General features: G+C 41.9%; 1 protein-coding gene and 1 long non-coding RNA gene across 2 annotated transcripts; one reads left to right on the top strand and one right to left on the bottom strand.

Moving 5' to 3' along the window:
• Positions 1–3,267: 3,267 nt before the first annotated feature.
• LOC113052843 (uncharacterized) lies at positions 3,268–5,235 on the top strand. Its single transcript, XR_003277117.1, has 3 exons — positions 3,268–3,480; positions 4,736–4,766; positions 5,101–5,235. It is a non-coding gene; the product is annotated as an uncharacterized LOC113052843 (long non-coding RNA).
• A 14,618-nt stretch (positions 5,236–19,853) lies between these two features.
• On the bottom strand, positions 19,854–24,437 carry LOC113052698 (peptidyl-prolyl cis-trans isomerase C). Its single transcript, XM_026217107.1, has 5 exons — positions 24,226–24,437; positions 22,912–23,025; positions 22,751–22,844; positions 22,290–22,474; positions 19,854–20,622 (listed from the first exon to the last, which is right to left on the bottom strand). The coding sequence occupies exons 1-5, from the start codon at positions 24,328–24,330 to the stop codon at positions 20,494–20,496; spliced, it is 627 nt and encodes a 208-aa protein (XP_026072892.1). The 5' UTR covers positions 24,331–24,437; the 3' UTR covers positions 19,854–20,493.
• Positions 24,438–25,221: the final 784 nt, after the last annotated feature.

Genomic DNA, 25,221 nt, shown 5'->3' with positions numbered 1-25,221 from the left:
GATTCCTGGCAGTTTCTTTTGTTGTGTTGTGCTAAAGGTCAGAATGCAGTGGGAATTCATTTAATTGTGAGACGCGGGCCGCTGGCAGTGTCAAATGACTTTGGCCGTGAGTTCTTCCCATTTCATTATCTGGCCGTTCTCCAATCCCTCGCCCCGTAAATGCACCGTGACACGCTCTGTGTTTAGTATGCAACAGATTATGAATGACCGCGGCGAGAAGTTAATAGCAGGCCTGGACCCATCAACATCTTTACCAACCAATCAGCAGGTCTTTAACGCCACAGAAATAAAGCTGGTGGGATATAATGAAGTCTGTTCTTTAAGCTATAACCTTATCTGCTCCGTTGAATAGTTTTACGCTGATCAATAAACAGTTTTCTGTGGCCTTTTGCTGGTGTCACTTGTCATTGGAGAATGTAAATGCGTGTCAGAAACTAGCCTGACAGTTTCCCTTTGCTACGAATGAGAAAAAACCCATCAGCAATAAAACAGATGATGTTATTCCAGTGGCGTTGTGCCATTTATACTCGCATTTACTGATGATCGTCATCACTGGAGCCTGGGTAATAAACTATTTCTGTTTGTATTAATATTTCAGCATGTGCATGCACATTTATAAAACCCCCCCAAAAAAAGTATTATTTGCTTGTATAAATATATAAACATTATTAAATAATCAAGCAAAATGACTTTTTTTGGTAAAAATAAGTTGGATATTACAATCTGTTATTAGTTTTGCTTCTATTCGTTCTGGAAATTATCTTCGTGTCTTTGGATTACACAAACTATTGAGAAATATTAATAACGATTATATTCCAGTGGCCATGATGCTCTGTTAACCTTTGACCTGTTCTGCCGTCAATGACACAAAAGTGCTCACATATGCTAAACAGACATTGATTATTAACATTAGGGAAAGTCATCATTTGAAAGTAATTCTTCACATTTGCAAGGAATGCATTATTTTATTCTGCTTTTTCTCTTCTCTTCTAAGCCTTCAGAGACTTTCTGAGCTGTATCTGCTCTCCCAGCACAACTTCTTCTGCTTATTAAGATTTCAAAGATACAAACCGTGCTTCAGTAATTGCTTTCTTGAATCTGCCTTTAATAATTACACGTGGCAAAGCAGCGGTGAAAACTAGAAAGGCAGAGACTAATGGAAAACTAGATTTTTTTCACTGAATTAGAGAGCGGGACGATCCATATATTGACAATCCATCAAGATGAACGAGATCAGGAAAAGTGTTTCAGACTGTCCGAGAACAGCGAGGCAAACTGGGTGTGATGCAGTGTGGCACCGAGCGCCGGGGATGCTGGGAAAACACAGAGAGAGAGAGAGAGAGAGAGATCGAGCATCACTGATACACACACGAGCATCTGAGCTCTTCAGTCCGGAGAACACAGAATATCTCATTCCTGAAGATTAATGCACCTCCAGTAGTAGAAATGTCAACGTTCAATCAACACAATTTTGAAGTGAACCGATGTAAAGCCACAGAAAATGAATCTACAATTACATACACATGCACTGGTCAGTTCTGAGGTCAATATCACGTCTCTTCTTTCAGACTAGAGGAGAGAAAACATCCGAAACACACATTTACGTGTTTATTTTACATTATTTACGTCTGTAGATTTCAATCTTTAAAGAGTTAGTTTTTCTCTTACAAACACCAAACGTTACAGTTTTACTCTTCTCTGTTTTCTGAAGGTTTGCGCTTATTTCATTCACACGGATTTACACATTTTACTCCTGAAAACATGGTGAAAATTGTGTCTTTTCACAGTATTTTCTAATTTATGGAGTGATAAAAGGAAAAGAAAAGAAAAACCTTTAATATGTCAAGAATATCAAACAAGAATTTATGAATCTGGCTTCATACAAAGTTTTTTGTTTTCTGGAAATCTATGCAAATAAGCACATATTTAATAAGATGATACCTCATTTGCATTTATTATATTTCAGAAAACTTTAAATGCACTGTAATTAATTGTATGGCTATACCTGGAAAAAAGTTAAGTTTAATCATAGTAATCAAAGTAAAAAAAGGATTCTATTTAGTGTCTTGCTTTAAGTAATAAAATGAACATGGAATATTGATTCAAGTGAAATTATGTGTCACACATATTCAAGCCATCACAATCTCATTTTCCCGAATGAAATGTGAAGAGGTTTGTCTTGAATGCTGAAGTTTCTCCTAAACTTTGGATGTTTGTTTAGTTCCTGTCAGTAAAACCCATCCCGAAGCATTCACTCATGTTTCTGGATCCTCGTCTACGTTTCGTTTCCCAGCTTGACGCAAAGGTACAAATTACATGATTATGATGTATCATGTATTCGCGAAAGTCTCTTTGTTTGGGAGAAAAATCAATAGCAGAGCTCCTGGAGCGCCGTTACGTTTCCAGATAGGACGGCTCTAGAATTGCTGATTCTACATTTCGGATGACAGTGATTCATATGGTGCTGCTGTCTGGTTAGCTGGCTAACTTATACCTGAGGGTCTCCAGCTGACATTTCATCTACAACTTTGGGAAAGGTTAAGGGCCGCGGGGCTGCAAGCTGCAGGAAACCTTTAGCATCGGATTATTTTTAGACTCCGGACGAAAAACTCTGCTTTGTTTGGACTCGTCTGCCTCCAGAGGGCGATGAGTAATTTAGCAGCTCTGTTTTACAGGAGCCGTAAACAGGTAACGTTGTTGAACCAGAGGAAGACCTGTTTCTGTTTTAAGAACAAGGCCGGGGGGAGTGAGCGGGATCTGAAATGAATAATCTCATCTGTTTAATTCCACGTGTCATGGGTGTTTCACTCATCATCAGTGCGCTGTGTGTTCATATGTGTTGAGTGGGTTAAAGAGAAACTGAATGCGGTTTCAGATGCTGTGTCCCTGCCCCCACCGCTCGACCTCTGACCTCTGAACCCCGGGACGCCCCCGCCGCATGTGTTTTGGTTGTAATCAGGGCGGCTGGAACACCTGATGTTGACCTAAGTCTCTCAGTGGGACAATCAGCGTCACGGACGGATGGACGGTCTGTTATTGCTTTCGCTGTTGCACCCAAAACTCACAAATTACAGCATTCAGACTCTGTTTTTATATTTTCTGGAGAATATGTAAGAGGTGCGTTCTTGTGCAAATCCACCGAGTCAAAGAGATTACGCCAGTGTTATTTCCATGTCACTGATATACAATTGTAGTTTCTTATAATATTTAGAATTTTAATTCAAATATTTCCTGTTTTAACATCAATTTGAGTTCGTTTTTTTATTTTTATTTTAGATTAAGACATTTTCATCCTTCTTGGGACCTGTCTCTGGAGCTTGAAGCACTACAGAGGGTCCCATTCGAGCCTTTGCAATCATTAAGCTGAAGTTTCTTTCAATGAAGACTCTGCTCCTGATTGCATTGGCCTCCATCAAGAGGACCTGCACTCATTTTCGGTCAACGATTCATGCCTATAGTTCAGACCCGACTGGTTCCCAGGTAATCCTTAAGCCCCCGTCCAGGAGGCAGACCCAGCCCTTGCTTTGCTTTCCTGTCCACGCTTTAAGATTGTTTATAGGCTGAACACCTCAGAACAGCTCTTTATTTGTTATGGAAGCTGGCAGAAGTGAGATGCTGTCCAAGCAGACGATGGCCTACCGGCTTATCAAGCAGAAAGTAAACTTCTAGTAAAGTGAGCTCTCAACCTGAACGGGCAAGGCACACTTTCAAAATAACAACGTTTGAAAGCTGAGACTTGGTTTCATAGTAAAAGTAACACTGTCGGGGTTGTCAGTTTCGTGATGTGTTTTTCACCGTGTAAGAACATGATGTGTGGCGAGAGAGCACTGTGGCTTGTCGGACATAGCAACAGTAACTCATTTTCATGTGTAACACCCATTTTCATGTGTTTACGCAGTAGCGAAGGACCGCCTACTCACCTGTCAATCAATCACTGTGCTACAAGTGTTACATGCTTTCCCAGTTACATGCAACTTTAATCCGATCACAACATTATGCATCTTTTGATTCTTTTGGGCTGTTTAAAGCGTCTACAGCAGGCAGTAGCTAGTGAGCGATGGTCTGTATGTGCTGTAGCTTGGGGTCAGAGGTCAGAACTGCAGTATTTTTTACTTCCTTTGCCTTTATCCAGTCAGAATAAAAGAGCATTTTGTAAATGCAAACACTGAGAGTGTAAATACGTAACGAGGAGTGTGTGAGACACGAGGGCTCGTTCATCACGGCTAAAGGGTCACCCTCGCTGTATTTATCTTCAGTTCGTCTTCATTCAGCTACAGCTGTTCTTAACACTTCCTGTCTAGAGCCCGAGAGCACAGGAACTTCTCTTATTGAATTTTTTTTTTTTTTTTTGCAGGATTTTCAATTATTCAAGTTTTACCCAAATCAAAAAAAAAAATAAACAAACAGCTATTTAATAATTTAATTAAGAACTGATTTGTTCACAATGCCAAAAACATTACTTGTTCAAACCATCAGTTTATTAGATAGATATATATCAGTTCTTTTTTTCTTTTCTTCTTTACAGATTATATTTTGTTTTCTGCATAATTTAGATTGTTTTCAGAACTCAGTTTTACTCTAAACCTATATGTGTTTTTTTTGTTTTGTGTTTTGCATTTTGCATTCAAATAATATTTCTCTGTTTTCTACTGTTTCATATGATTTTTCCCAGATTATTGCTCAATCATTATTTTTCCACACAGATGTGATGGCGGTGTTTGTGTTTGTTTTACAGTGAATAACATCAGCTGTATGTGAAGACTGAGGTGAGCTTTCCTCCAGTTTTTCTTCTTCATTAAGTGCGCTCTGAAGAGTGTTAAATAATATTAATGACCGGGCGAGTCGTTACTTACCTGGCTTTGTGCCGGCTCAAGTGATTTTATCGATCAGCGCCGGGATGTGGCACAGAACAGCAGATTATTCTGCCTCTGATATTATCAGCAGCTTAAATAAGTTGATTAGCACAAGCGCTATCTTTAACTAGATCTGGATGATGATGTTGATTGGGTGGAGCAGGACACCATCCATCTTTTTGATCTGCTAATAACTGGAATCCATCACTGCTCGCCGCTCTCCTCGTCCTCTCTCCGGAGTCCACAGGTTTTTAGGAGAACCGACCCAGGAATGTAGGACAGCGGGAAGTGCTCTGTTATCTGTCAGCAGAGGTTTGGAGCGGTCATACAGCACACATCTCTACACGCGTGTGAGGATCATGTGTCAGATGAGCTCCTCTGAGTTATGGCCAATAAATGACTTTATGATTCATGATAGTCTTATGAACACTTCATTATAAGTCACAAATCTCTAAATTAATAGTTTGTATTTTGATTAGAGTAAAAATGTGTGTAAAATGAATTGATCTGAAAAGGTAGAAAATAATCTTAAAAAAATAATAAATGAATAATAGAATAGAAAAAGATATGATTCATAATCTGGAAAAAAGTTGAAAACAGAAAAAAAATATCTGGGGGAAAAAGAAAAAAAAAGAGATAAATACAAAGAAAATCTGGGAGAAAATAATCTGAAAAAGGATAAACTAAGATTTGAACAACTAATAATGTTCTTGTATTATGAAAACATCAGCTTTGAAATATATTAATCTGAACAAGAAGAAAACAGAGAGAGAGAGAGAAAAAAAGATTTTCAATAAAATGGTAAATAGAAAAATTCTATAATAAAAAGTAAAACTGGAAAAAATAGTATAAAAGAAAACTGTGTATCTAATACACGTATGATTTGAACAATTAAATTATATTTTAATTCATAAATTAATACAATTATAGATCATTACAGTGCTATCATAAATCTCTAAATGAATAGTTGTTATTATTATATATTTTTAATGTTAAATGAATTAAAGGGTATTCCTTTTGAAAGTCTGTCGTACTGTTTATATGAAAAACCCTTCTTCATTATAATGATGTGGATGTTACCGTAGTTAGAGAGTAACTAGTAACCAGTAAAGAGTGATTAAACATTCACAAATCCACAGCTCACATGTGTCTAACTGAAAGCCATAATGTAGGACAGATTATGAAAATGATCATTTATGAAATGGCATGAAAGTTCAGATGCACACCTCAAAGGTCGTGTACATTTTTGAGAATTATTACACACTGGATAGTACTGGTTCTTGATTCTGATTGGTTGAGCCATGTTTGAAGCAGCTACAAAGTAACATACACCTTTGTTTACGTTTGTGTGTTGCTTGGCAACCACTTTGTAGCTACCACAACTGATTCTGAGGAGCTACATTGTTTGGTGGAAGAATACTGTTTTTAGTAATATTTTACTAATAATTTGATCTGTTTTATTGTGTGAAATCTAGAAAACCTGAGGAGAGAGAGAGGAACATAATAACAACAATAATAATAATACAACTTTACATAGCTCTATAGTGACTTTAAAAGTTGCATGTCAAAGCACTTTTACAGTAATATAGCAAACAAGAAATGCATTCATCAAAAATAAATGCATTCAAATGCACAATACAAATTATAGCATGTGTGGCGGGGAGAGTGATCACACGGACGACAGTACTGCAGTGAAGTCCCCAGAGGGGCAATTTATTGAGCAGTGGGTGAAAGTAGACTGTGCAGTGCTGGCGTGCTCTGGTGTAGGAGTCTTGGCTGTGCAGCACAAAGTATCAGTAGGTGCGGCGTGACGTGCTGTTCCTCAGACACCTGAATCTGAAAGAGAGCCAGAACACAGTGTTAGTCTAGTTCTGGAGTCGAAGCTCAACTACCTCTCCTTTTCCTCTGCTTAAAAGCTGTCCTGCTGATGAGGTTCAGGTGTCTTTGATCACCATGCTCTCCCCAGTGATTGCAGTGTGAGCGCTGTTTCCTGGGCGACGCTAATCCCTCGTTAGCTGGCTCGCCACACTCCCCCCCCCAAAGCGCCGTCCTGGTACTGCGTGAACATCTGTGGAGACACAAGGGAGATCGGGGGGGTGGGAGGGAAGTGTTATTTGACAGGCCTGACCATAGTGACCACATCCTGGAGAGCCCATCGGCATTGCCATGAGCTGCCCCAGCCCGATGCTGGACCCTAAAGTGGAAATCCTGGAGGGCCAGGAACCATCTGGTGATCCTGGCATTAGTATCTTTGGCCCGGGCCATCCACTGGAGCGGAGCATGGTCTGTGATAAGAGTGAAGGTGCGGCCCAACAAGTAATACCTCAACTCTAAGATGGCCCACTTGATGGCAAGCGCTTCTTTCTCCACGGCTGCATATCGAGTCTCTGCTGGGGTGAGCTTCCGACTTATGTATACGACTGGGTGCTCCTCTCCTCCTTTCTCTTGGGAAAGGACTGCACCCAGGCCAGTGTCAGAAGCATCTGTCTGTAGGATGAATGGGCAGCTGAAGTCCGGGGCATGTAGGACGGGCGAAGACGAGAGCGCCTCCTTGAGGGTTTGGAATGCGGCTTCAGCTGCCGCCGTCCACTTCAGCTTTTCTGGCTGCCCCTTTTTGGTCAGGTCTGTCAAAGGGCTGGCTATTGAGGAGAAATTTGGTATGAAGCAACGATAATATCCGGCTAGTCCCAGAAAGGCACGCACCTGAGTTTTGTTGGTGGGCCGCGCCGCTTGCTGAACCGCCTCTATCTTTCTGCTCTGAGGTTGGATTAGCCCCCGGCCAATCTGGTAGCCCAGGTATTGTGCCTCCGCAAGCCCTAAGTGGCACTTCTTTGGGTTAGCAGTAAGTCCAGCTCGCCGCAACTCCGTTAGTACTCTCCGTAACCGATCGAGATGTTCCTCCCAGCTCACCGAGTGGATGACCACATCATCCAGGTACGCAGCTGCGTAGGACTGGTGCGGTCGCAAAATTATGTCCATCATTCTCTGGAATGTGGCAGGAGCCCCGTGAAGGTCAAAAGGGAGAACCCGGTAATGCCAGTGGCCACCAGGGGTACTGAAGGCAGTCTTCTCCTTTGAGTCGGGGGTGAGGGGCACCTGCCAATAGCCCTTGGTCAAATCGAGTGTAGAGATGTAACGGGCCCCACCTAATCTCACCAAGAGCTCATCCACACGGGGCATGGGGTAACCATCGAAGCTTGAGATTTCATTCAGCCGTCTGAAATCGTTACAAAACCGGAGAGTTCCATCTTTTTTTGGGACCATTACGATGGGACTGGACCAAGGGCTGCGGGATGGCTCGATGATTCCCAGCTGGTGCATCCGGGCTACTTCCTCCTCAATAGCCTGCCGCCGAGCCTCCGGGATTCGGTAGGGCCTCTGCCGAATGATTTCACCAGGGGGCGTGCGGATCTCATGTTGGATAATCCGGGTTTGCCCGGGTAACGTATTGAACACATCTTTGAATTGTCTGACCAGGGTGGTTATCTCCGCCTTCTGCATCGGAGAGAGCTGTTCCCCTACTGCGACCACTGGGGTCTCCTCCTGGGCAAAAGCTGCCAGTTGCTCCCGGGGTGCCACCCACCTCTTGAGCAGGTTGATGTGGTAGATTTGCTGCTCCTTCCGGCGTCCCACTTGGCGAACCCGGTACGTTACTGGCCCCACTTTCTCTATGATGGTGTAGGGCCCCTGCCAGGAGGCTAGGAATTTGGAAGTCGCAGTTGGCACAAGAACCAGCACTCGGTCCCCAGGTTGGAATTCCCTTGGCTGGGCTGGCCGGTCGTACAGCCGTTTCTGGGCGCGCTGTGACTCTGCAAGGTGTTCTCGGACAAGAGGCATCACCGGTTCAATCCTCTCACGCATCTCTCGCACATGTTCGATAACGGTTCTATGGGGTGCCGGCTGTTGTTCCCATGCCTCTCTTGCCACATCCAACAGCCCACGGGGCTGTCGGGCCGAACAACAACTCAAAAGGCGTGAACCCAGTGGACGCCTGAGGGACCTCTCGGATGCCAAATAACACATAGGGGAGCATCAGGTCCCAGTCACGCCCATCTTCCGCCACCACTCGTCGCAACATCTGTTTCAGTGTCTGGTTGAACCTTTCAACCAATCCATCCGTCTGGGGGTGGTACACCGAAGTGCGGAGCTGCTTCACCTTAAGGAGCTGGCAGAGCTCCGCCATGAGCTGAGACATGAAGGGGGTTCCCTGGTCAGTCAATATTTCCTGTGGTATTCCCACTCGGCTGAATAGCATGAATAACTCACGGGCAATGGCTTTGGAAGTGGCCTTCCTGAGGGGCACGGCTTCGGGGTACCGGGTTGCATAGTCCAGTATGACTAAGATGTGCTCATGACCCCGGGCTGATTTCGGCAGAGGCCCAACTAGGTCCATACCGATGCGGCTAAAGGGCACCTCAATGATGGGTAGTGGCACAAGTGGGCTGGGTGGAGGCTGACGAGGGGAGGTGCGCTGGCAGGTTGGACAGCTCTGGCAAAATCGCTTCACTTCCGCCTCCAATCCTGGCCAGTGGAACCGGTCTCGAATCCGTTGTGTGGTGTTAACCACGCCCAGGTGTCCAGACATCGGGTGCGAGTGTGCTAGCTCGATTACCGTCTCAGTCTTGGTCCTTGGCACCACTAAGAGCAGTTTTTCCTCCCCCCGACGCTGGGCAACACAGTACAGCAGGCCATTCTTGATTATGAAGTGAGGGGTGGGGTGCGGCGGGGGCTGGCGCACCTCCTCCTCTATTACACGAACCTGAGTCCAGCAATTCTTCAAGCGCTCGTCCTCCCGCTGCTCTCGGCCAAACGATCCCCCTGCTGTGATCTGTTGGAACAAGTTCATATACATATTAGTAGAATTAGCACACTCACCATCCCCGTCGCTGTCGGTGGCCAGAAGGGCTGGTCGGCGGCCTTCTGTACGTTCTGCTCGTTGTTTGTGGCGAGCCCGGGGGTTGGGTCCTTGTTGCATCGCGGTGGCCATTAGCTGATCGAAACCTGGCCAGTCTCTCCCCAGTAGCACCGGTACTGGGAGGTCTTTAACCACCCCCACCTCCAGTTGCCATGTCCCGGGGCTGGCTGAGATGGTAACACGCTGTGCGGGAACGTTGCGGGTGTCTCCATGCACACAGGTTATGGGTATCCTAGCCTTCCCACTCTGCCGGGGTCGCAGTACCCCAGGCTGGACCAAAGTGATCGAGCTGCCCGAGTCTAGGACAGCTCGTACGGTTCCCCCATCCAGGCAGACGGTTCGCTCAGGGGCACCTTGCGGGACTGCTCTATGGACGATACAACCAGCTTTCCACACGCGACCTCCCGGGGATGGCGGCTCGGTGGGCATGGGTTCATCGGTTTGTCCCGGCGCAGGTACCACTGGTCCATTAACTGGCCTTGAGGTGCCCTCCGCCTGTCGTCGGTCAAGCTTGGTCTTCCGTGGCAGTGTCGCCACTCTGTCTCCTGCCTCGGGGGCAAAGGATGCCTCTGCCAGCTCCACCGCTTCCATCAGCTCTGCCAGACTGGAGGGGTTGCGCATGTTCACGAGCCTCCAGTAGTGACGTGGCAGGGCCCGAAGCAAGCGATCAATTACCACCCTCTCAGCAACCTGGGCCGCCGTTGGGCCGTCGTGTAAAAGCCAGAGGTGGGCGAGGCGAGTCAGTCGGGCAGCTTGAGCTCGGATGGTGAGGTGCTCGTCGTAGGTCCACTGCTGGAAGTGTCGGGCGGCACACATTGGGGACAGCCCAACCCTGGCCAAGATTTCTTTCTTCAGCGCGTCATAATCCTCATTTCGGGGTGGTGGGAGGGAGTAATATGCTCGCTGGGCTTCTCCTGTCAGGAACGGAGCGAGCAACTGTGCCCACCGCTCTTTCTCCCATGCCTCTCTGGTCGCAATGACCTCGAAGGTGTGTAAATATGCCTCCACGTCATCCTGGTCATTGAGTTTCGTGAGGTGTTGATGGGCCTGCCATCGTGGCTCAGGGAGTGGGGTTCGCTGGGCCGTGGCACCACGCAGCTGCTCTACCACCTGTTCCGTCCTCTCTTGCCGGGCTGCCAGCTGCTCAGAGAATTGCTGCTGTCGGACCGTTATTTCTGTGAGTCTGCGAATAATCTCCTCCATTTCCAGCCCTAGAGGTACGCCGAGCCGAGAGAGAGAGCGGGGTTCTACGGGGACACTCAACGCTAATTGTCAATCCGGGTTTGTGGGGAAGGAATCACTCTCTTAGTGCCTGCATTCTCCACCAGTGTGGCGGGGAGAGTGATCACACGGACGACAGTACTGCAGTGAAGTCCCCAGAGGGGCAATTTATTGAGCAGTGGGTGAAAGTAGACTGTGCAGTGCTGGCGTGCTCTGGTGTAGGAGTCTTGGCTGTGCAGCACAAAGTATCAGTAGGTGCGGCGTGACGTGCTGTTCCTCAGACACCTGAATCTGAAAGAGAGCCAGAACACAGTGTTAGTCTAGTTCTGGAGTCGAAGCTCAACTACCTCTCCTTTTCCTCTGCTTAAAAGCTGTCCTGCTGATGAGGTTCAGGTGTCTTTGATCACCATGCTCTCCCCAGTGATTGCAGTGTGAGCGCTGTTTCCTGGGCGACGCTAATCCCTCGTTAGCTGGCTCGCCACACATGATATAAACTGATATGAGCAATACATTCTTTACATGTATAATAATTATGTATAAATAACTTACAACTGAAGAGCTCAATTATAACGTACAGACAAATTTATATTTTGAGATTTACTTAGTAATAATTTTAACAGTGTTTAACAGTGAAATATTAGTGTCTTTAACATTAAGTAAATGTAGTCAAAATGCAAAAATACAAGAAATAAGCACATGCAATTAATATTTTTAACGTCAGCTGATATATATTTAATGCTAGCTTAATAAAGAAGTTATTATTAATAGAATTGTTATTATTGCCATTGTTATTTTAAGTATATATGCATATTTTTGTATGTTGATTTTTTTTTTACAAAATGGTTAATTAAAGCATTGTTAACAATGTATTGAAATAATGTTATTATAATCATACATTTTTGTTAAAGTTAAAAACAGTTGATTTTCCCATGAGTTTAGAATTTGCTTCTGCTAAGGCATTAAATCCTAAATAAATAGTTTAAAAATAGATAACTATAGATAACTGATACATATAGTAGCCGCAGCTGTTTGAGATTCTCACTGATTTATTTAGTTCACAAACACGAGTGTTAAACGCACTGAACGCTGCTGTGAACGCAGTTAAACTGATCCTGCTCTCTCCGCTCCCAGTGTTATTGATATTGTTGGATGTTTTTTCCAGGCTGGCAGAAGCTTTTCCTGCTTAGCCGACTGTGAACTGAACGCTCGGTCTTAATTTGATTAAACACTTTGTTAGGAACAGCAATTAATACACTTTCTCTGGCCATTTTTAATGGCTCGCAGCAATTAATACATTGGATCTTGTTAATTATTGTGCTGTTTCTGGTCATGGGTGAGGGTTTCAGCGGAGATGTTGTTCGGGGAGGAGGGCGAGAGCGCTGTCACGGCCTGAAAGCTCAGCACACTTGAAGCTGGAATCCATTTATTCCCCAGACCGGGCCTAATTACCCCTCGCTGCCACAGGTACAGAGCGCCTTCATCCCGGCCCGAGCCCGTCTGCACACAACCAATAGGAAAAGATTAATTGTTTGCTTTCGTTTGGATCTCAAGAGACACGGGTCGCTTAATAAAGAAAAATAATTCTCCCTCGCACACCATTGGGCTTATTTCCCCAAAATGTGTGTGGACACGAGCGCGGGAGGCTGTTGTTCTCGTTAGCCATTACATTCGGAGAGGCAGAAATACGGGAATGAAGGAAAACTGATGAGCGTCCAAGCGCCGTTTGGCACGAGTTGTATCATCATTTGTACGACCGTTTCCCTTTAATTCCTCATTATGGAAGAGAAAATAGGCCTCGTTCATGCTGTTCTTCATCAGATGCATAATAACACAAGAATAGAGGTGCAATTAGAGATCTGTGTTAATTGAGCGCCGCAGCGTTTGCTGAGTGAACACATAACGCCCAGAAACGCATTAATGACTAATGGTCAATAAATGCATGCAGAAATGCAAATTGCTCTGTAAGGAGTCAGATAAGTGACCTTTCGTGGAGAAAGACTCGGCCGAAATGATTCACCCACACCCCATTCATCACCAGAGCGGCGTCTGAAGAGTTAAAGAAATGAAGCTCGATGTTTCACTTATTTTTTCATTACAGTTTTTCATCTAGTTAATTACATGATGTAATTAATACAGTTAATCGCAAATTAATTGCACATCAATTTTGGCTAAGAAATCACCCCCAAAAGATCATAGAAAGTTGTTATCGGGTAAGATGAGAAAACATTGAATAAACACACAAAAATAAATATTTAGATTCAACATTGCATAAATAGTATTTATATGAAATGATACTCCAAATATGAAACTAAAAGCACCAGGAGTCACTGTGTTAATGAGTGAGTCATTGAGTCATTTATTCAACCGATTCGTTCAAACGACTGATTCATTCAGAAACAAACAAGTCTTTATGAATCATTCACTGAATCATTGACTCACTCAATTCATTCAAAACCTGGATTCAATTAGTAACAAATCACCGCTGTGTGTCGACTGTGTTCGGATGTGACTTGATTTGAACTGATTTTAGTTTGTGTAACCGAGCGAAACAGACAATCTTGACCAAATCTAAAATGTAACACAATATAAACTTCTTGTTTACTGAACTATTGTATAAATCACATCTGCAGTGGAGCAGATATTGGGGAGAAACAGCTCTCTTGCTGGTGTGATACTGCTAAACTATATCAATATGATATAAATATAAGGGTGATGTCTATTCTGCGCTCATATCTTGAATTTTAGGGTTAGGGTTTTAGAGTTTGATGGACAGGTCTGGATGAGTCTATAACTTAGTTTTCTTCTATATTATGTTAGTTTATTAAATAATGGCTGGTGTTATTGATGCATCTGTGTCTTTTTCACATCCAAGCGGCTTCTGGTTTTCTGTGGCGGATCAAAGAAGACGGATGTCGGGCGATTGGGCCGCTGACATAATACACTTTGGCACACAGCTTGCTTTTATTAGCACAAGCCTGTTATTTCCCGGCGACTCTAAGTGTGGACGGGCAGTGATAAATGCTGTCGCACACGCTTGATGCGATTCATTTGTCAAAGGCCTGAAAAAGGTTAATCAGTATTCTCCAGCCGGGTTACGGCCCTCCGTCTCGCTCTCTGCAGTAATTGTGCTCCTGTTACAGACAAACTCATGCAGCTGGGGACCTGGGTTACATGCAATTATATTTCTGTCTATCTGCAAGGGATAAAATCATCATCATAATAACACCAAACACAAGACGTCAGCTCGCTTACATAATTTATACTGCGAGTATTTCATGCACAGAGCCCAGTGACCATAGCAAACACTGGGGAAAATCAATGCAAATTCATATTTCATAAGGCCATAATTGCGTTTGAAAGTGTGCGGTGGTCGTTTGTTTCAGCGGACGGATGCTGACAGAACCATATATTTGAGCTCCAGCTCTTATTTCATCTCACAGGCCTTCGATCTCCCAGCGCTCGTCTTTTTACCGAAAACAAGGGCTTTGTTGTCAAAGAAAATGGGCTTTTTTTTAACACTTGACAACGTTCTATCATCTGTGAAGTTATCGATTTGCCAGTGTTTTAACCATCAAACTGGATCTGTTTGAGCGACTCTGGTTTTTAAACAATTTCTTTGACAGGCGAGGCGTCACAGCAATTGCACCGCTTTTAAAGACAGTATTTCAATTTCGAGTGAAGCGCGGGCCCTTTGAAGGGGTCTCAGAGCACCCAGGGGCCAACAGAGTTGTCACGCTACAGGCAAGCCAAAAGAAATGAAGCGCCTTTGCTTTATAGATTGCTGTTAGGTCAACAAAACTTTGGCAGCATTGATTAACTCGACAGTGAATGCAGCGGTACATTTATCACTAATAGCTGGAGCGCAGAGAATCTAATAAGAGCCGAACAATCCCCAGCAAACACACATCACCCCGAACCCGTCCGTCCAAAAACAGGAGCCAGACGCGCCCCGCTGTCAGCTAAAAAGTGTATTCTGTCTGATCTGGCTCTGGCAGTGGTTAAAGGGTTGAGGAAGCCGGCTCTGGGGTCGTGTTGTTGGGACTCTGATTTGCATGAGCGGCTATAAAACACCCTGACCGCACGTCACCGCTTCGCAGAGAGCCTCATCGATTAGTTGTCACCTGGGCATCAGCTTCACTCCTAGGATTCAATTTTTTTTCCCGTCTGTTTTGCATACGCTATCGACCGCGAGCCGGTAAATGAGCAGAACGCACCGAGACCAGAGGATGAATTGTTTACTCGCATAAAAATAACCTTTCAATAGCAGAAGATGCATGGGACGGCCGGCGCTGGAGTTCTGCTGCCCCAAGCAGATGGCATTCAGCTGCTATTGACCCGCCACCAATCTGTCCCAAAGACTTCCTGGAAATAAAGAGACATTCACAACACTTCAGAGACATCAGTGTTTTCAGTGGTGATGTGATGAAAGACCATCGCTTTGATGCTCAAATAAAAGGCGGTTTGATGTGATATAGTGAGGGAGGTCATGCTATTAACATGCTATTAACCCTAATAAGAGGTGTTTTCATGCATCTGAGAGACTGAAATGGAAATCATCATACAGTTATCCGGCGATAATAAGGTTTTCCATTGTTCAAGGGTGACTGCTCCTCCTCGAATCTCACGTCTGAGCGTCACCGTCTCCCGAGCCCCGGCCCTCAGCGATAATTAGTTTCAGAGGGAGCTGAGAACGAGCCCTTCCACACATCCGAGAGAGGAGCGCTCACATTAGCCAGACAAATACAGAGCGGCCGGCTGTGAAACTGCCGTATCGAGGGTTTCCAGAGAGCATCAGATCCTCGGACACGGCAATCTGTTTTCATTTGCCCCAAACCACACTCCTCTTGTGAGCGACGCTCAGACCCCCGGCGTGGTCTTACAGCAAGATCAGTGCTGCTGGGAATATTAAACATCTGCTTCTTCAGGAGATTCTCCGTCCGGACTCAAACCGGCTGATTTATTAAGCAACACTTTCTTTTCTGGCTTCTGAGGCTGTGATGAATGTGGCCCTATGCATACATTTACCACAACAGCTGCGGCGTGAACACTTTATCTTAATGATTTAACATTGTCCTGATGAGCGGCCTAACTGCTTTCATCTATCCTGCACGACTGAACTCTGTCAACGGTGTTTAAGGGAAGCATCTTTTAAGCACATGGGTCATTTTTGTGATGCTAAAAAGTAGAAGACTTTGCAGGATGCAAATGTGAAAAACAATCACGAACCTGTGTGACAGAAACTTTTCCAGAACTTCAGATTTCATTTTATTCTCAACTTTAATATTTATGTGAATATTTTATTAGAATAATAAGACATTATAGGGCTGTCGCCAATCAAAGGCAATGAGACAGAATCCATCTTTGCAAAGCAGAAGCTGCACAGAAGTGGCATTGAGATGAATGTATACAGACGAGTGTTTACAACTGAATAAATGTGTCCCTGCAGCACAGCAATTATCAAAAAAAATGTATGCCAAAAATCAGGATATTAAGTTAAGATCATGTTCCATGAAGATATTTAGTCAATTTCCTACCGTAAACATATCAAAACTTAATTTCTGAGTAGTAATAGGCATTGCTAAAAAATTAACTTGAACATTAAAGACAAATTTTCTCAATATTTAGATTTTTTTTTTGCACTCTCATGATTGCTTTTGAGGTTCAGGGTCACAAATAATTTTATAAGATTAATGTTTAAAACACTAAATATTTAATATATAAATAAAAAAGTAACATGCATACACACACACACACACACACATATTTAAATACTCATGTATATAATTATAAATGAGAGTAGGTGGCAAGTCACTGTCTTTAATGCGTGAGTCATTGAATCACTGACTCTACCTATTCATTAAAAATGCACTGTTGTTTAGAGATGCAAACGTTCTGCTGTAACTCAATTTGGACGTATAAAACAGACAAAATTGGACAATATTGTGTTTAAAATGTATGTTGCTTAATATTGATACTCTTCTGCTGAACATGAAAGAAGATATTTGGAAGAATGTTGAGAACCAAACAGTTGACGGAGTCAGTGTCCACCATTCCTCCAGATATCTGCTTTAGTGTTCAGCAGAAGAAAGAATCTCAGACAGGTTTGGAACGACGTGAGTAAATGAAGACAGGGGTTACATTTTTGGGTGAACACTGCTTTTAAACTTACCATAAATCTATTTATTTATTAATTATATCCCACTGGATAAAGCATGAAATAGTGATGATCTTGACTGAGTGTCTAGTTCAAGACTGGCGTATTCTTCATCGCTCGCTCTCTCTTCTTTGTCTTCACCCGTGTGCCGTTCACGAGAGGAGGGTGTGTGATCTGAAGCGGCTGGAGTTCATATATAAATAGTTCCTCAGGGCCCGAGCTGCTCTGTGGAGGATGTTTTGGCGGTGAACGCAGTTCTGGGAGAAACGCTCTCTGCTAACCGCGGTAATTGGCTGATGAAGAGTCTCGAGTCCTAAAAAGAATGTCAGGGTTCGATTTCCCAGATCCTGACTGAGGATATGTCACCATTTACTCTGCTTTGGGGTGACACCGGCTCTTGGCAGAAACTCTGGGGAAATCATTACTGTGTTTATGTGGCTCCGCGCTTCCTCTGATATTTTCACAATGTTTTTCCACTGAGTGATGGCACCTCACCGGGGTCGGGGAGAACAAGTCCCTTTTGTAAATTTGTGACCGTGGTTTAACGGGCAAAAGAGAAAAAGGCAGACAATTGTAATGTGCTGAGAGGCTTGAAGGGAGGATCAATGCTGTCCAGCAGGTGTCTTCTCCGAGCAAAGAGATGCTTCTATCGATTTCTGCCGCCGCAGACACCGTTTGAGACCGGATTGCTTCGGGCTCGCTGAATTGGGCTTTTTATTCCACAGTAGTTTCGATTTGTCCAGCGTGAATAATGTTTAGATCATTTCTGCACTGCGGATTAAACTTTAATGACCCTGTGTTTTTGTGTAGTTCAAGGCTGCATTTATTTGATCAAAAATGAAATATTATTCTAGTGTAAATCATCTGTGTTCTGTGTGAATCTGTGTTAAAGTGTAATGTATTTCTGTGATGCTCCGCTGTATTTTCAGCATCATTCCTCCAGTCTTCAGTGTCACATGATCTTCAGAAATCAGAATAATATGATGATTTACTGCTCAAGAAACATTTCTGATTATTAGCATTTTATGGAAACTGCGATACACTTCCTTTCAAATATTTGGGATATTAAAAAATACACTTTTATTAATCAAGGATGTATTAAATTGATCAAAAGTGGCAGTAAAAACAATAAAAAATGTGTTCAACACTGATAATAATCAGAAATGTTTCTTGAGCAGTAAATCATCATATATTCATGATTTCTGAAGATCATGTGACACTGAAGACTGGAGGAATGATGCTGGAAATACAGCGGAGCATCACAGAAATACATTACACTTTAACACAGATTCACACAGAACACAGATGATTTACACTAGAATAATATTTCACATTTTCGAAAGTATTTTTAATCAAATAAATGCAGCCTTGGTGAGCAAAATATGATGAGTTAAACATGAGTCAGAATGGAAGTATGTGTAATATTAGCCTGAGTCTGTCAGTAAGTGTGAGTTAACCGCAGAAGAGACGTCTGATCCGATCCGTCAGATCCGTCCGCGTGATGACTCCAGCTCTAATTGTCCAGACCTGCAGGACTCTGGGTAATAATTGTCAGAGTTACACCGGGTTAGACGTGTCATTACAGGGACGTCGATACGGCAGAAACTGAGAGGAGATCTGTAAATGATTCGCTTGTCAGCGGAGACACTCTGGAATCAATGTGCAACGCTGACAATATCATAAAAAACACTTTTAAACGTTAGAGGAGGATGCATTTGATAACTCTGATGAATATAGTCCTAGTGTTTTGTCTTCGTTCGTCAGAGCAGATCTAATAGAAACAGAAGCAGTTTCTGAGCTCGGCCTCTATCAGGGACAGTTTAAGATGCTTTCTGCCCGGCTGATTTGTCTGCTCTTGACCTTTCCAGCAAACTGTCCCATCATGCAGCAGGAGCGCTCCTGAGGGACTCCAGCTCTGCGGATAATGAAGCCTGTCATCTCCGCTCACCTCCGCGCCGGACACACTTCCAGCTCCAGACGTCTGCTCCATCGATTCGCTGCTGTTTTCCAAAGCGGCTGAAATAGCTCCCCGAGCTCTTCAGAGCTGCACTTGTTGGTTGAAGATGTTATAAGAGCTCACAGTGGAGACGTCTCGAGATCTGTGAGGGTGTGCTTTATTTAACCGCACACTGTCCGAGTAAAACATCGGGTTCAACTGAAACAGGATTACTCTTCAGATCTAGTTACAACAGCTAGACAGAAGATTAAACAGAAGAGGGTTTCTGCAGCTCTTAAAACGTCCTAAATTCATAAAGTCAATGATGCATGATTTATTGCTAAAAAAATAATTCCTTGCTCAGTTTTTTTGAGCAAGTATTTTCCAGTAGAAGTTTCCTTAATCAGAATATATCAGGTCTTTTTTTTTTTGCTTTTAAAATAAAATATAAAAATTACTTTATTTAGCCCACTACTTGCCAGCGCAACATTTCCCATTTATAACAAAAACTGATTAAAATAATATAAAAAACTATTCACCATATATTATTATTAATAATAATAATAATAATAATACAACTGACAAATCAATAAAAAATTTTACTAAAACTTGCATTTTGAATTAAAAAATATATATATTTTAAATATTAACAAAAAAAACGAATAGCTGTATCACTCATTGTTAGTTAATTTATTGTCTGATTAAATCAATAATCAGGTTAGAAAGCAAACTACGGTTTTGATGTTTTTGCACCGAAATAAAAGGATTCTGGAGAAGAGTATTTTATTCAGAGAGTTTTATTGATCATAAAGTCAACATGAATCCAAACCCATTCTGTTTATGATCTTAATTCATGGTTCTACTCTTATTGTGCATGAAGTGCTTGCTCAGTGAATATTTAGTTTCATTCTGAAATACATCATTTACAAATACAGATTTGTGTTTAGCAAAGCCATAACTAATTTAAATGATATGGTTGATTATGAAATGTTCTTTCAGACAGTATACAATTAATTATCAAAATCCATTGAGACAGTGATGAAAATCTTCTCAGTGGCTGATTTAGTTGCTAATTATGAAGGCAAAACAAAGTCAAAATGAAGCGTATTTACATTACTTTTCTCAATAAATAAAAGATTATTCTAATAGCTTAATTGTGTCTCTACACATCATAATTCTAATAATCGAGATTTCAAATTCAAGTATATGTGTCTCATGGCACTCAGAGGATGGTAATAAACTCATGTGTGGTTGATTTCTGCAGTAGAGCGTCCTCGGCATGATGGAGAACACACATGTGACTCCATATAAAGTGCCTGCATAGTGGGAGGAGAATCGAACGATGATACGATGGAGGAAACAGTCACAGAACGTAAAGTCATATGATTATATGATGAAGACGATGAAGAAGGGTTCACCATCCCTCCACTTCCACGACGAAGGGCTCTTTGAGCTTGATCTTGCCGCTGTTGATGATCACACACTCGGTGTAGGGCAGGTTACGATCGTTAGTGTCCTGGAGCTCGATGGTGTGGACCACGGCCTGAAGACCAATGAAGAACACGCTGCTTTAGACCTTTGAGTCTAACCTACAGCGCTTTATACAGTACACATAGACAAGAAAACAGCGAATCTGTGATGCAAGCGGAATTCAATTCTGCTGTAATTATAGTCAATATTCAATCAGTCAACTTTTAAAGGACTAGTTCACGTCCAGAATCAGTCACCAGTCACAAAAAAATGAAGGTTTTTGAGGAAAACATTCCAGGGTTTTTCTCCATATAATGGACTTCAATGGAGACCAAATAACAACCTGTGAAACTGTGATTTGGTCCTCAATGAAGTCCATTATATGGAGAAAAACCCTGGAATGTTTTCCTCAAAAACTTGAATTTCCTTGCGACTGAAGATAGACTTGAACATCTTCTCAGAAGACATGAGGGTAAGTCAGGATTACTAAGGAGGATACTCCTTTAACTACTAAATATTGTACTAAAATTTTAATCAAAACCAAACATTGATTAAAAATATTGACACTTTTGCATTTATAGAGCAGCTTTACAGCTGAAATTCTATTCATTTCATAACTGAAGAACTTTGCAACATTGACATCCTTCTCTACCTCCTGTTCACGTGTGCTTTTGTTCGGGAGGTTTTGTTCTCGTTCAGAAGATGTGTAATAGCGCCCCCAAGTGTATAACAGTGAAAACATGAAAAGCGTAAAAACTCGTCAATGGCGGGGAAAGAGTTAAAGTGCTATTTCGATCTACTTTAACCCATTAAAAAATCAGTTTTATTGGTATAAATCCATATTTATGGGTGAAAGACATAAAGTGGATTTCAACCATAAAATAAATAGAAATTTGAACAGCTTGAAATTTTACATCATACATTTTTATCATGATTTACTGAAGTCGCCCCTTCGAAAATGTCATTTAGTGTAATAATTCAAATAACAAAAAATCTTGTCAAGAATATTTAGAATCATTAAAGAGATTAAAAGACTATTTGAGGATCACAGATCAGCTCCAATCTTTCCTGCAATCCACTAGGCTTTTTAAAGTTTTTAATCACTTAATATATAGTCTCATTTAGTTCGCCTATTTGTTTATACAAAGGTTTACATGTCATAAGTATTTTGTTTAATTTTTACATAAATATATCTGTTATGCCGAATAGGGATGTCATATTTTCACAAAAGTTATTTAAAGCATACACTTGACTGGCATTTAATAAGTATTTAATATTACATTTTTAGTTCTGTCAAATCGATTAATCGCAATTAATCGCATCCAGAATAAGTTTGTGTTTAAATAATATATATGTGTGTACTTTATATGTATGTGTATTCATAACTATACATAATTTATATTATATATAAAAAAGTATAATAAGGTACAAACAGATATATTATGTAAACAAACGTTTATTTTAGATGCGATTAATCGCGATTAATCGATTTGACAGCACTATTAATTTGAAATGAAACCACTTTTGTAAATTTAATTGAATTGGGACGTCTCGTCCTACACCCGTATGCTATAGGCTTAGTGCTGTCTGATTATATTTATAATATTTAATACTCAGTGTATGGTGAAGCTGCTTTGAAACATTCTGTACTCAAAGCGCTTCAGAAATAAATCTGACGGTAGGTTTTCTAGTCTGTGTGTGTGTAGTAGGAAACAGATGTAATGTGTGTTTTTCTCATACCATCCCCTCCAAGACTTTGCCAAAGACCACGTGTTTTCCGTCCAGCCACGGCGCTCTGGCTAAGGTGATGAAGAACTGTGAGCCGTTGGTGTTGGGTCCGGCGTTCGCCATGCTGACCCAACCAGTGCCCAGATGCTTGAGCCTGAAGGTCTCGTCAGCAAACGTGCTTCCGTAGATACTTTTACCTGCAGGACACAAGACCTGGGCATCAGACTCTCTGCAGGAGAGGAGACTGTTCTGATTCTGATGGGCATCACGGCAGGTTTGACATCGTCTTGAGTGAGAACTAAGTTTGATAAATTTTCTGTTATTAGTTTTAGTTGTTTTTGTACATCAAGTAAAGTTTTATTGGTATGTTTCAAACGAGTACCATGAACATTTCTTGTGTTCCAGAGAAGAAAGGAAGTCAGAATGCTCAGTGATAGATGAGTAAATCAGCTAATTCTCTTTCTTCTCCTCACCTCCCGTTCCGTCTCCAACAGAGAAGTCTCCTCCTTGGATCATGAAGTCCTTGATAACCCGATGGAACTTGCTGCCTTTGTACCCATAACCCTTCTGAAGAGAGGATCTGCTGTCAGGTATTGTGTTTTCTGATTTGTGTCATGTGTATGCTGAGTGTTACCTCTCCTGTGGCAAGAGCCATGAAGTTCTGCACGGTCAGCGGAGCGACCTCTCCGAACAGACCGATCACAATCCTGCCAACCTCGTGTCCTCCGACAGTGATGTCAAAAAACACCTGCACCTCGCACAAACCAGGGTTATTTATATCTATACTAATAGTAAATAATATATAAATTAAGTTGGCTTGATATGCTAATTATGTTAACAACATGTCAATCATGCTAGAAACAAGCTAGTCATGCACAAACAGGCCAACAATATGCTAATCAAGTTTACAATATGGTAACATCACACTAATGTAGAAACATGCTTGCAGCATGTTAGTTGTGTTATAACCATCCTAATCACATGCTGAAACATGCTAATCATGTTAGAAACATACTAGCAAAATGCTAATGTAAGAAACATTTTAACAACATGCTAATTGTTTTTTACAAAATGCTAACATGTAATCATGCTGACAACATGCAAACCATGCTAAAAGATGTTAACAAATGCTTATTATTAAAAACATGCTAGTAACAACACGCCAATCAAGCTAGCAACATGCTAGTCAAGTCAAGTCTTGACATCCTAGAAACATGTTAGACATGTTACAAATATGCTTGCAACGTGATAACAACATATAAACAACATGTTAATCATGATAAAACATGTTTATCATGCTAACAATACGCTAATAATGCTAAAACATATTATTCCTGTTAAAAACATGCAACAACTTGTTAAGTCATGTCATCAATTAATTAAATACTATTAGCAACGTGGTATCATCCTAATCTAATTTATCTATCTAAATGTTCAAAATTCAAACTTTCAGGCTGGGTTTTCTCAAGCAAAACTAAAGTTTGTATTAAACTTTTTTATGTAGTTTTATATATAGCATATATATATATATATATATATATATATATATATATATATATATATATATATATATATATATATATATGATAAATATGAAACGTGAATAGAAACGTGATTTTTTTTTAAAATGTGTATTATACTCTTATAACGAACATAATCAGCGTATTCGTTCATGGTGCTGCAATGCTGTGTGTTTCTGTAAAGCGTCATACAGTGGAATGTGACGCAGTCCAGATATGAAGCGCGCGCGTCGCGTCAAGGCGAGATGGAATGAACTACAGATGCATTTACGGACACGCATGCGCACGATCTTTCAACGCTTTAAAAGACAAAACGCTCTACCGCTACGCCGCAGGTTTACTTCATGCAGATGTGGCTGCAAGATCGTTTCGCAGCGATAAACGCGACGCGTCGGTTCGCAGTCAATGCTGCAGGACGCGCGTCTCACCTTGTCCGTCACTCGCGGTCCCGTCCGCGTTTTAAAATCAATGGCGCTTCCCAAAAACGGCAGATAGAGGAGAGCGAAGACGCGCCAGAGGCGATGTGTGCACATCTCTGATATGATGCGAGCGCGGATTGACTGAAGAGTGTCTGCGGTACCGTGACGCGCGCGTCTTCCTGTTTGACGCTCCGCCTCCCGCGCGCGTCACCGTCTGAGCAGTTGATCAAGAACCCCGTGCTACGTCATCTACACATATTAATCTACAATACACATTGATTCATAAAGCACGGCATTCATCAGTGTACAGAACAACGGAGAAATCTAAACTGGAAATAACGGTACAGAGACATTATGACTCCAACATTTGACATTTCACAAAGAAAGACATATTAAGCGTTGAATTAAAGCAGAAAAAATGGGTAAAAAACTCCAATAATCTGTGCTGTATTATATATTTGGAAAATCGTTTTCATCGTGAGACCAGAGGTTGGCCGTGCTGTTGACCAGTCCAGTTTAAACTGGTCATATGGAACAAGATCACTGGTCTAAACCTAAACCCAGTCTAGCAGCTAACTACCAACCACAGCTACCACCTTAAACTGGGCTGCACAACTGATTTTGGTTTGACTGTTAAAAACATTTGGAGTAACCTAAATAATAATGTTTCAGATGTTTACTGACACCAACACAAGAGAAACTGGACACGCTTCTTAACAAAGGTCCTTCATTGGCTTTAATGATTCTTTGAGGAACGTTTAACATCAGTGGAACCTTTACATTGCCAACAATGTTCATTATAATGGAAACAAGGTTTAATAATGTTTAATAATCTAAAGAACATTTTTCCGCTATGAAGAACCTTTAATGGCTCCATGAATTTTTCAGCTTCTGACAATAAAGAAGCTTTATTTTAAAGAGACAGAAACACAGCATCACTGTGAAAACTGGAAGCGTTCTTTGTAAGAGTGTAGATTAGTGAAATCCTTCATTGTATTTATATTT

The sequence above is a fragment of the Carassius auratus genome, chromosome 33 (assembly GCF_003368295.1).
Source record: "Carassius auratus strain Wakin chromosome 33, ASM336829v1, whole genome shotgun sequence".
NCBI classification, from domain to species: domain Eukaryota; kingdom Metazoa; phylum Chordata; class Actinopteri; order Cypriniformes; family Cyprinidae; genus Carassius; species Carassius auratus.
Note: the sequence above shows the minus strand (reverse complement) of the source record. Positions and strands in the feature narration are given on the sequence as shown.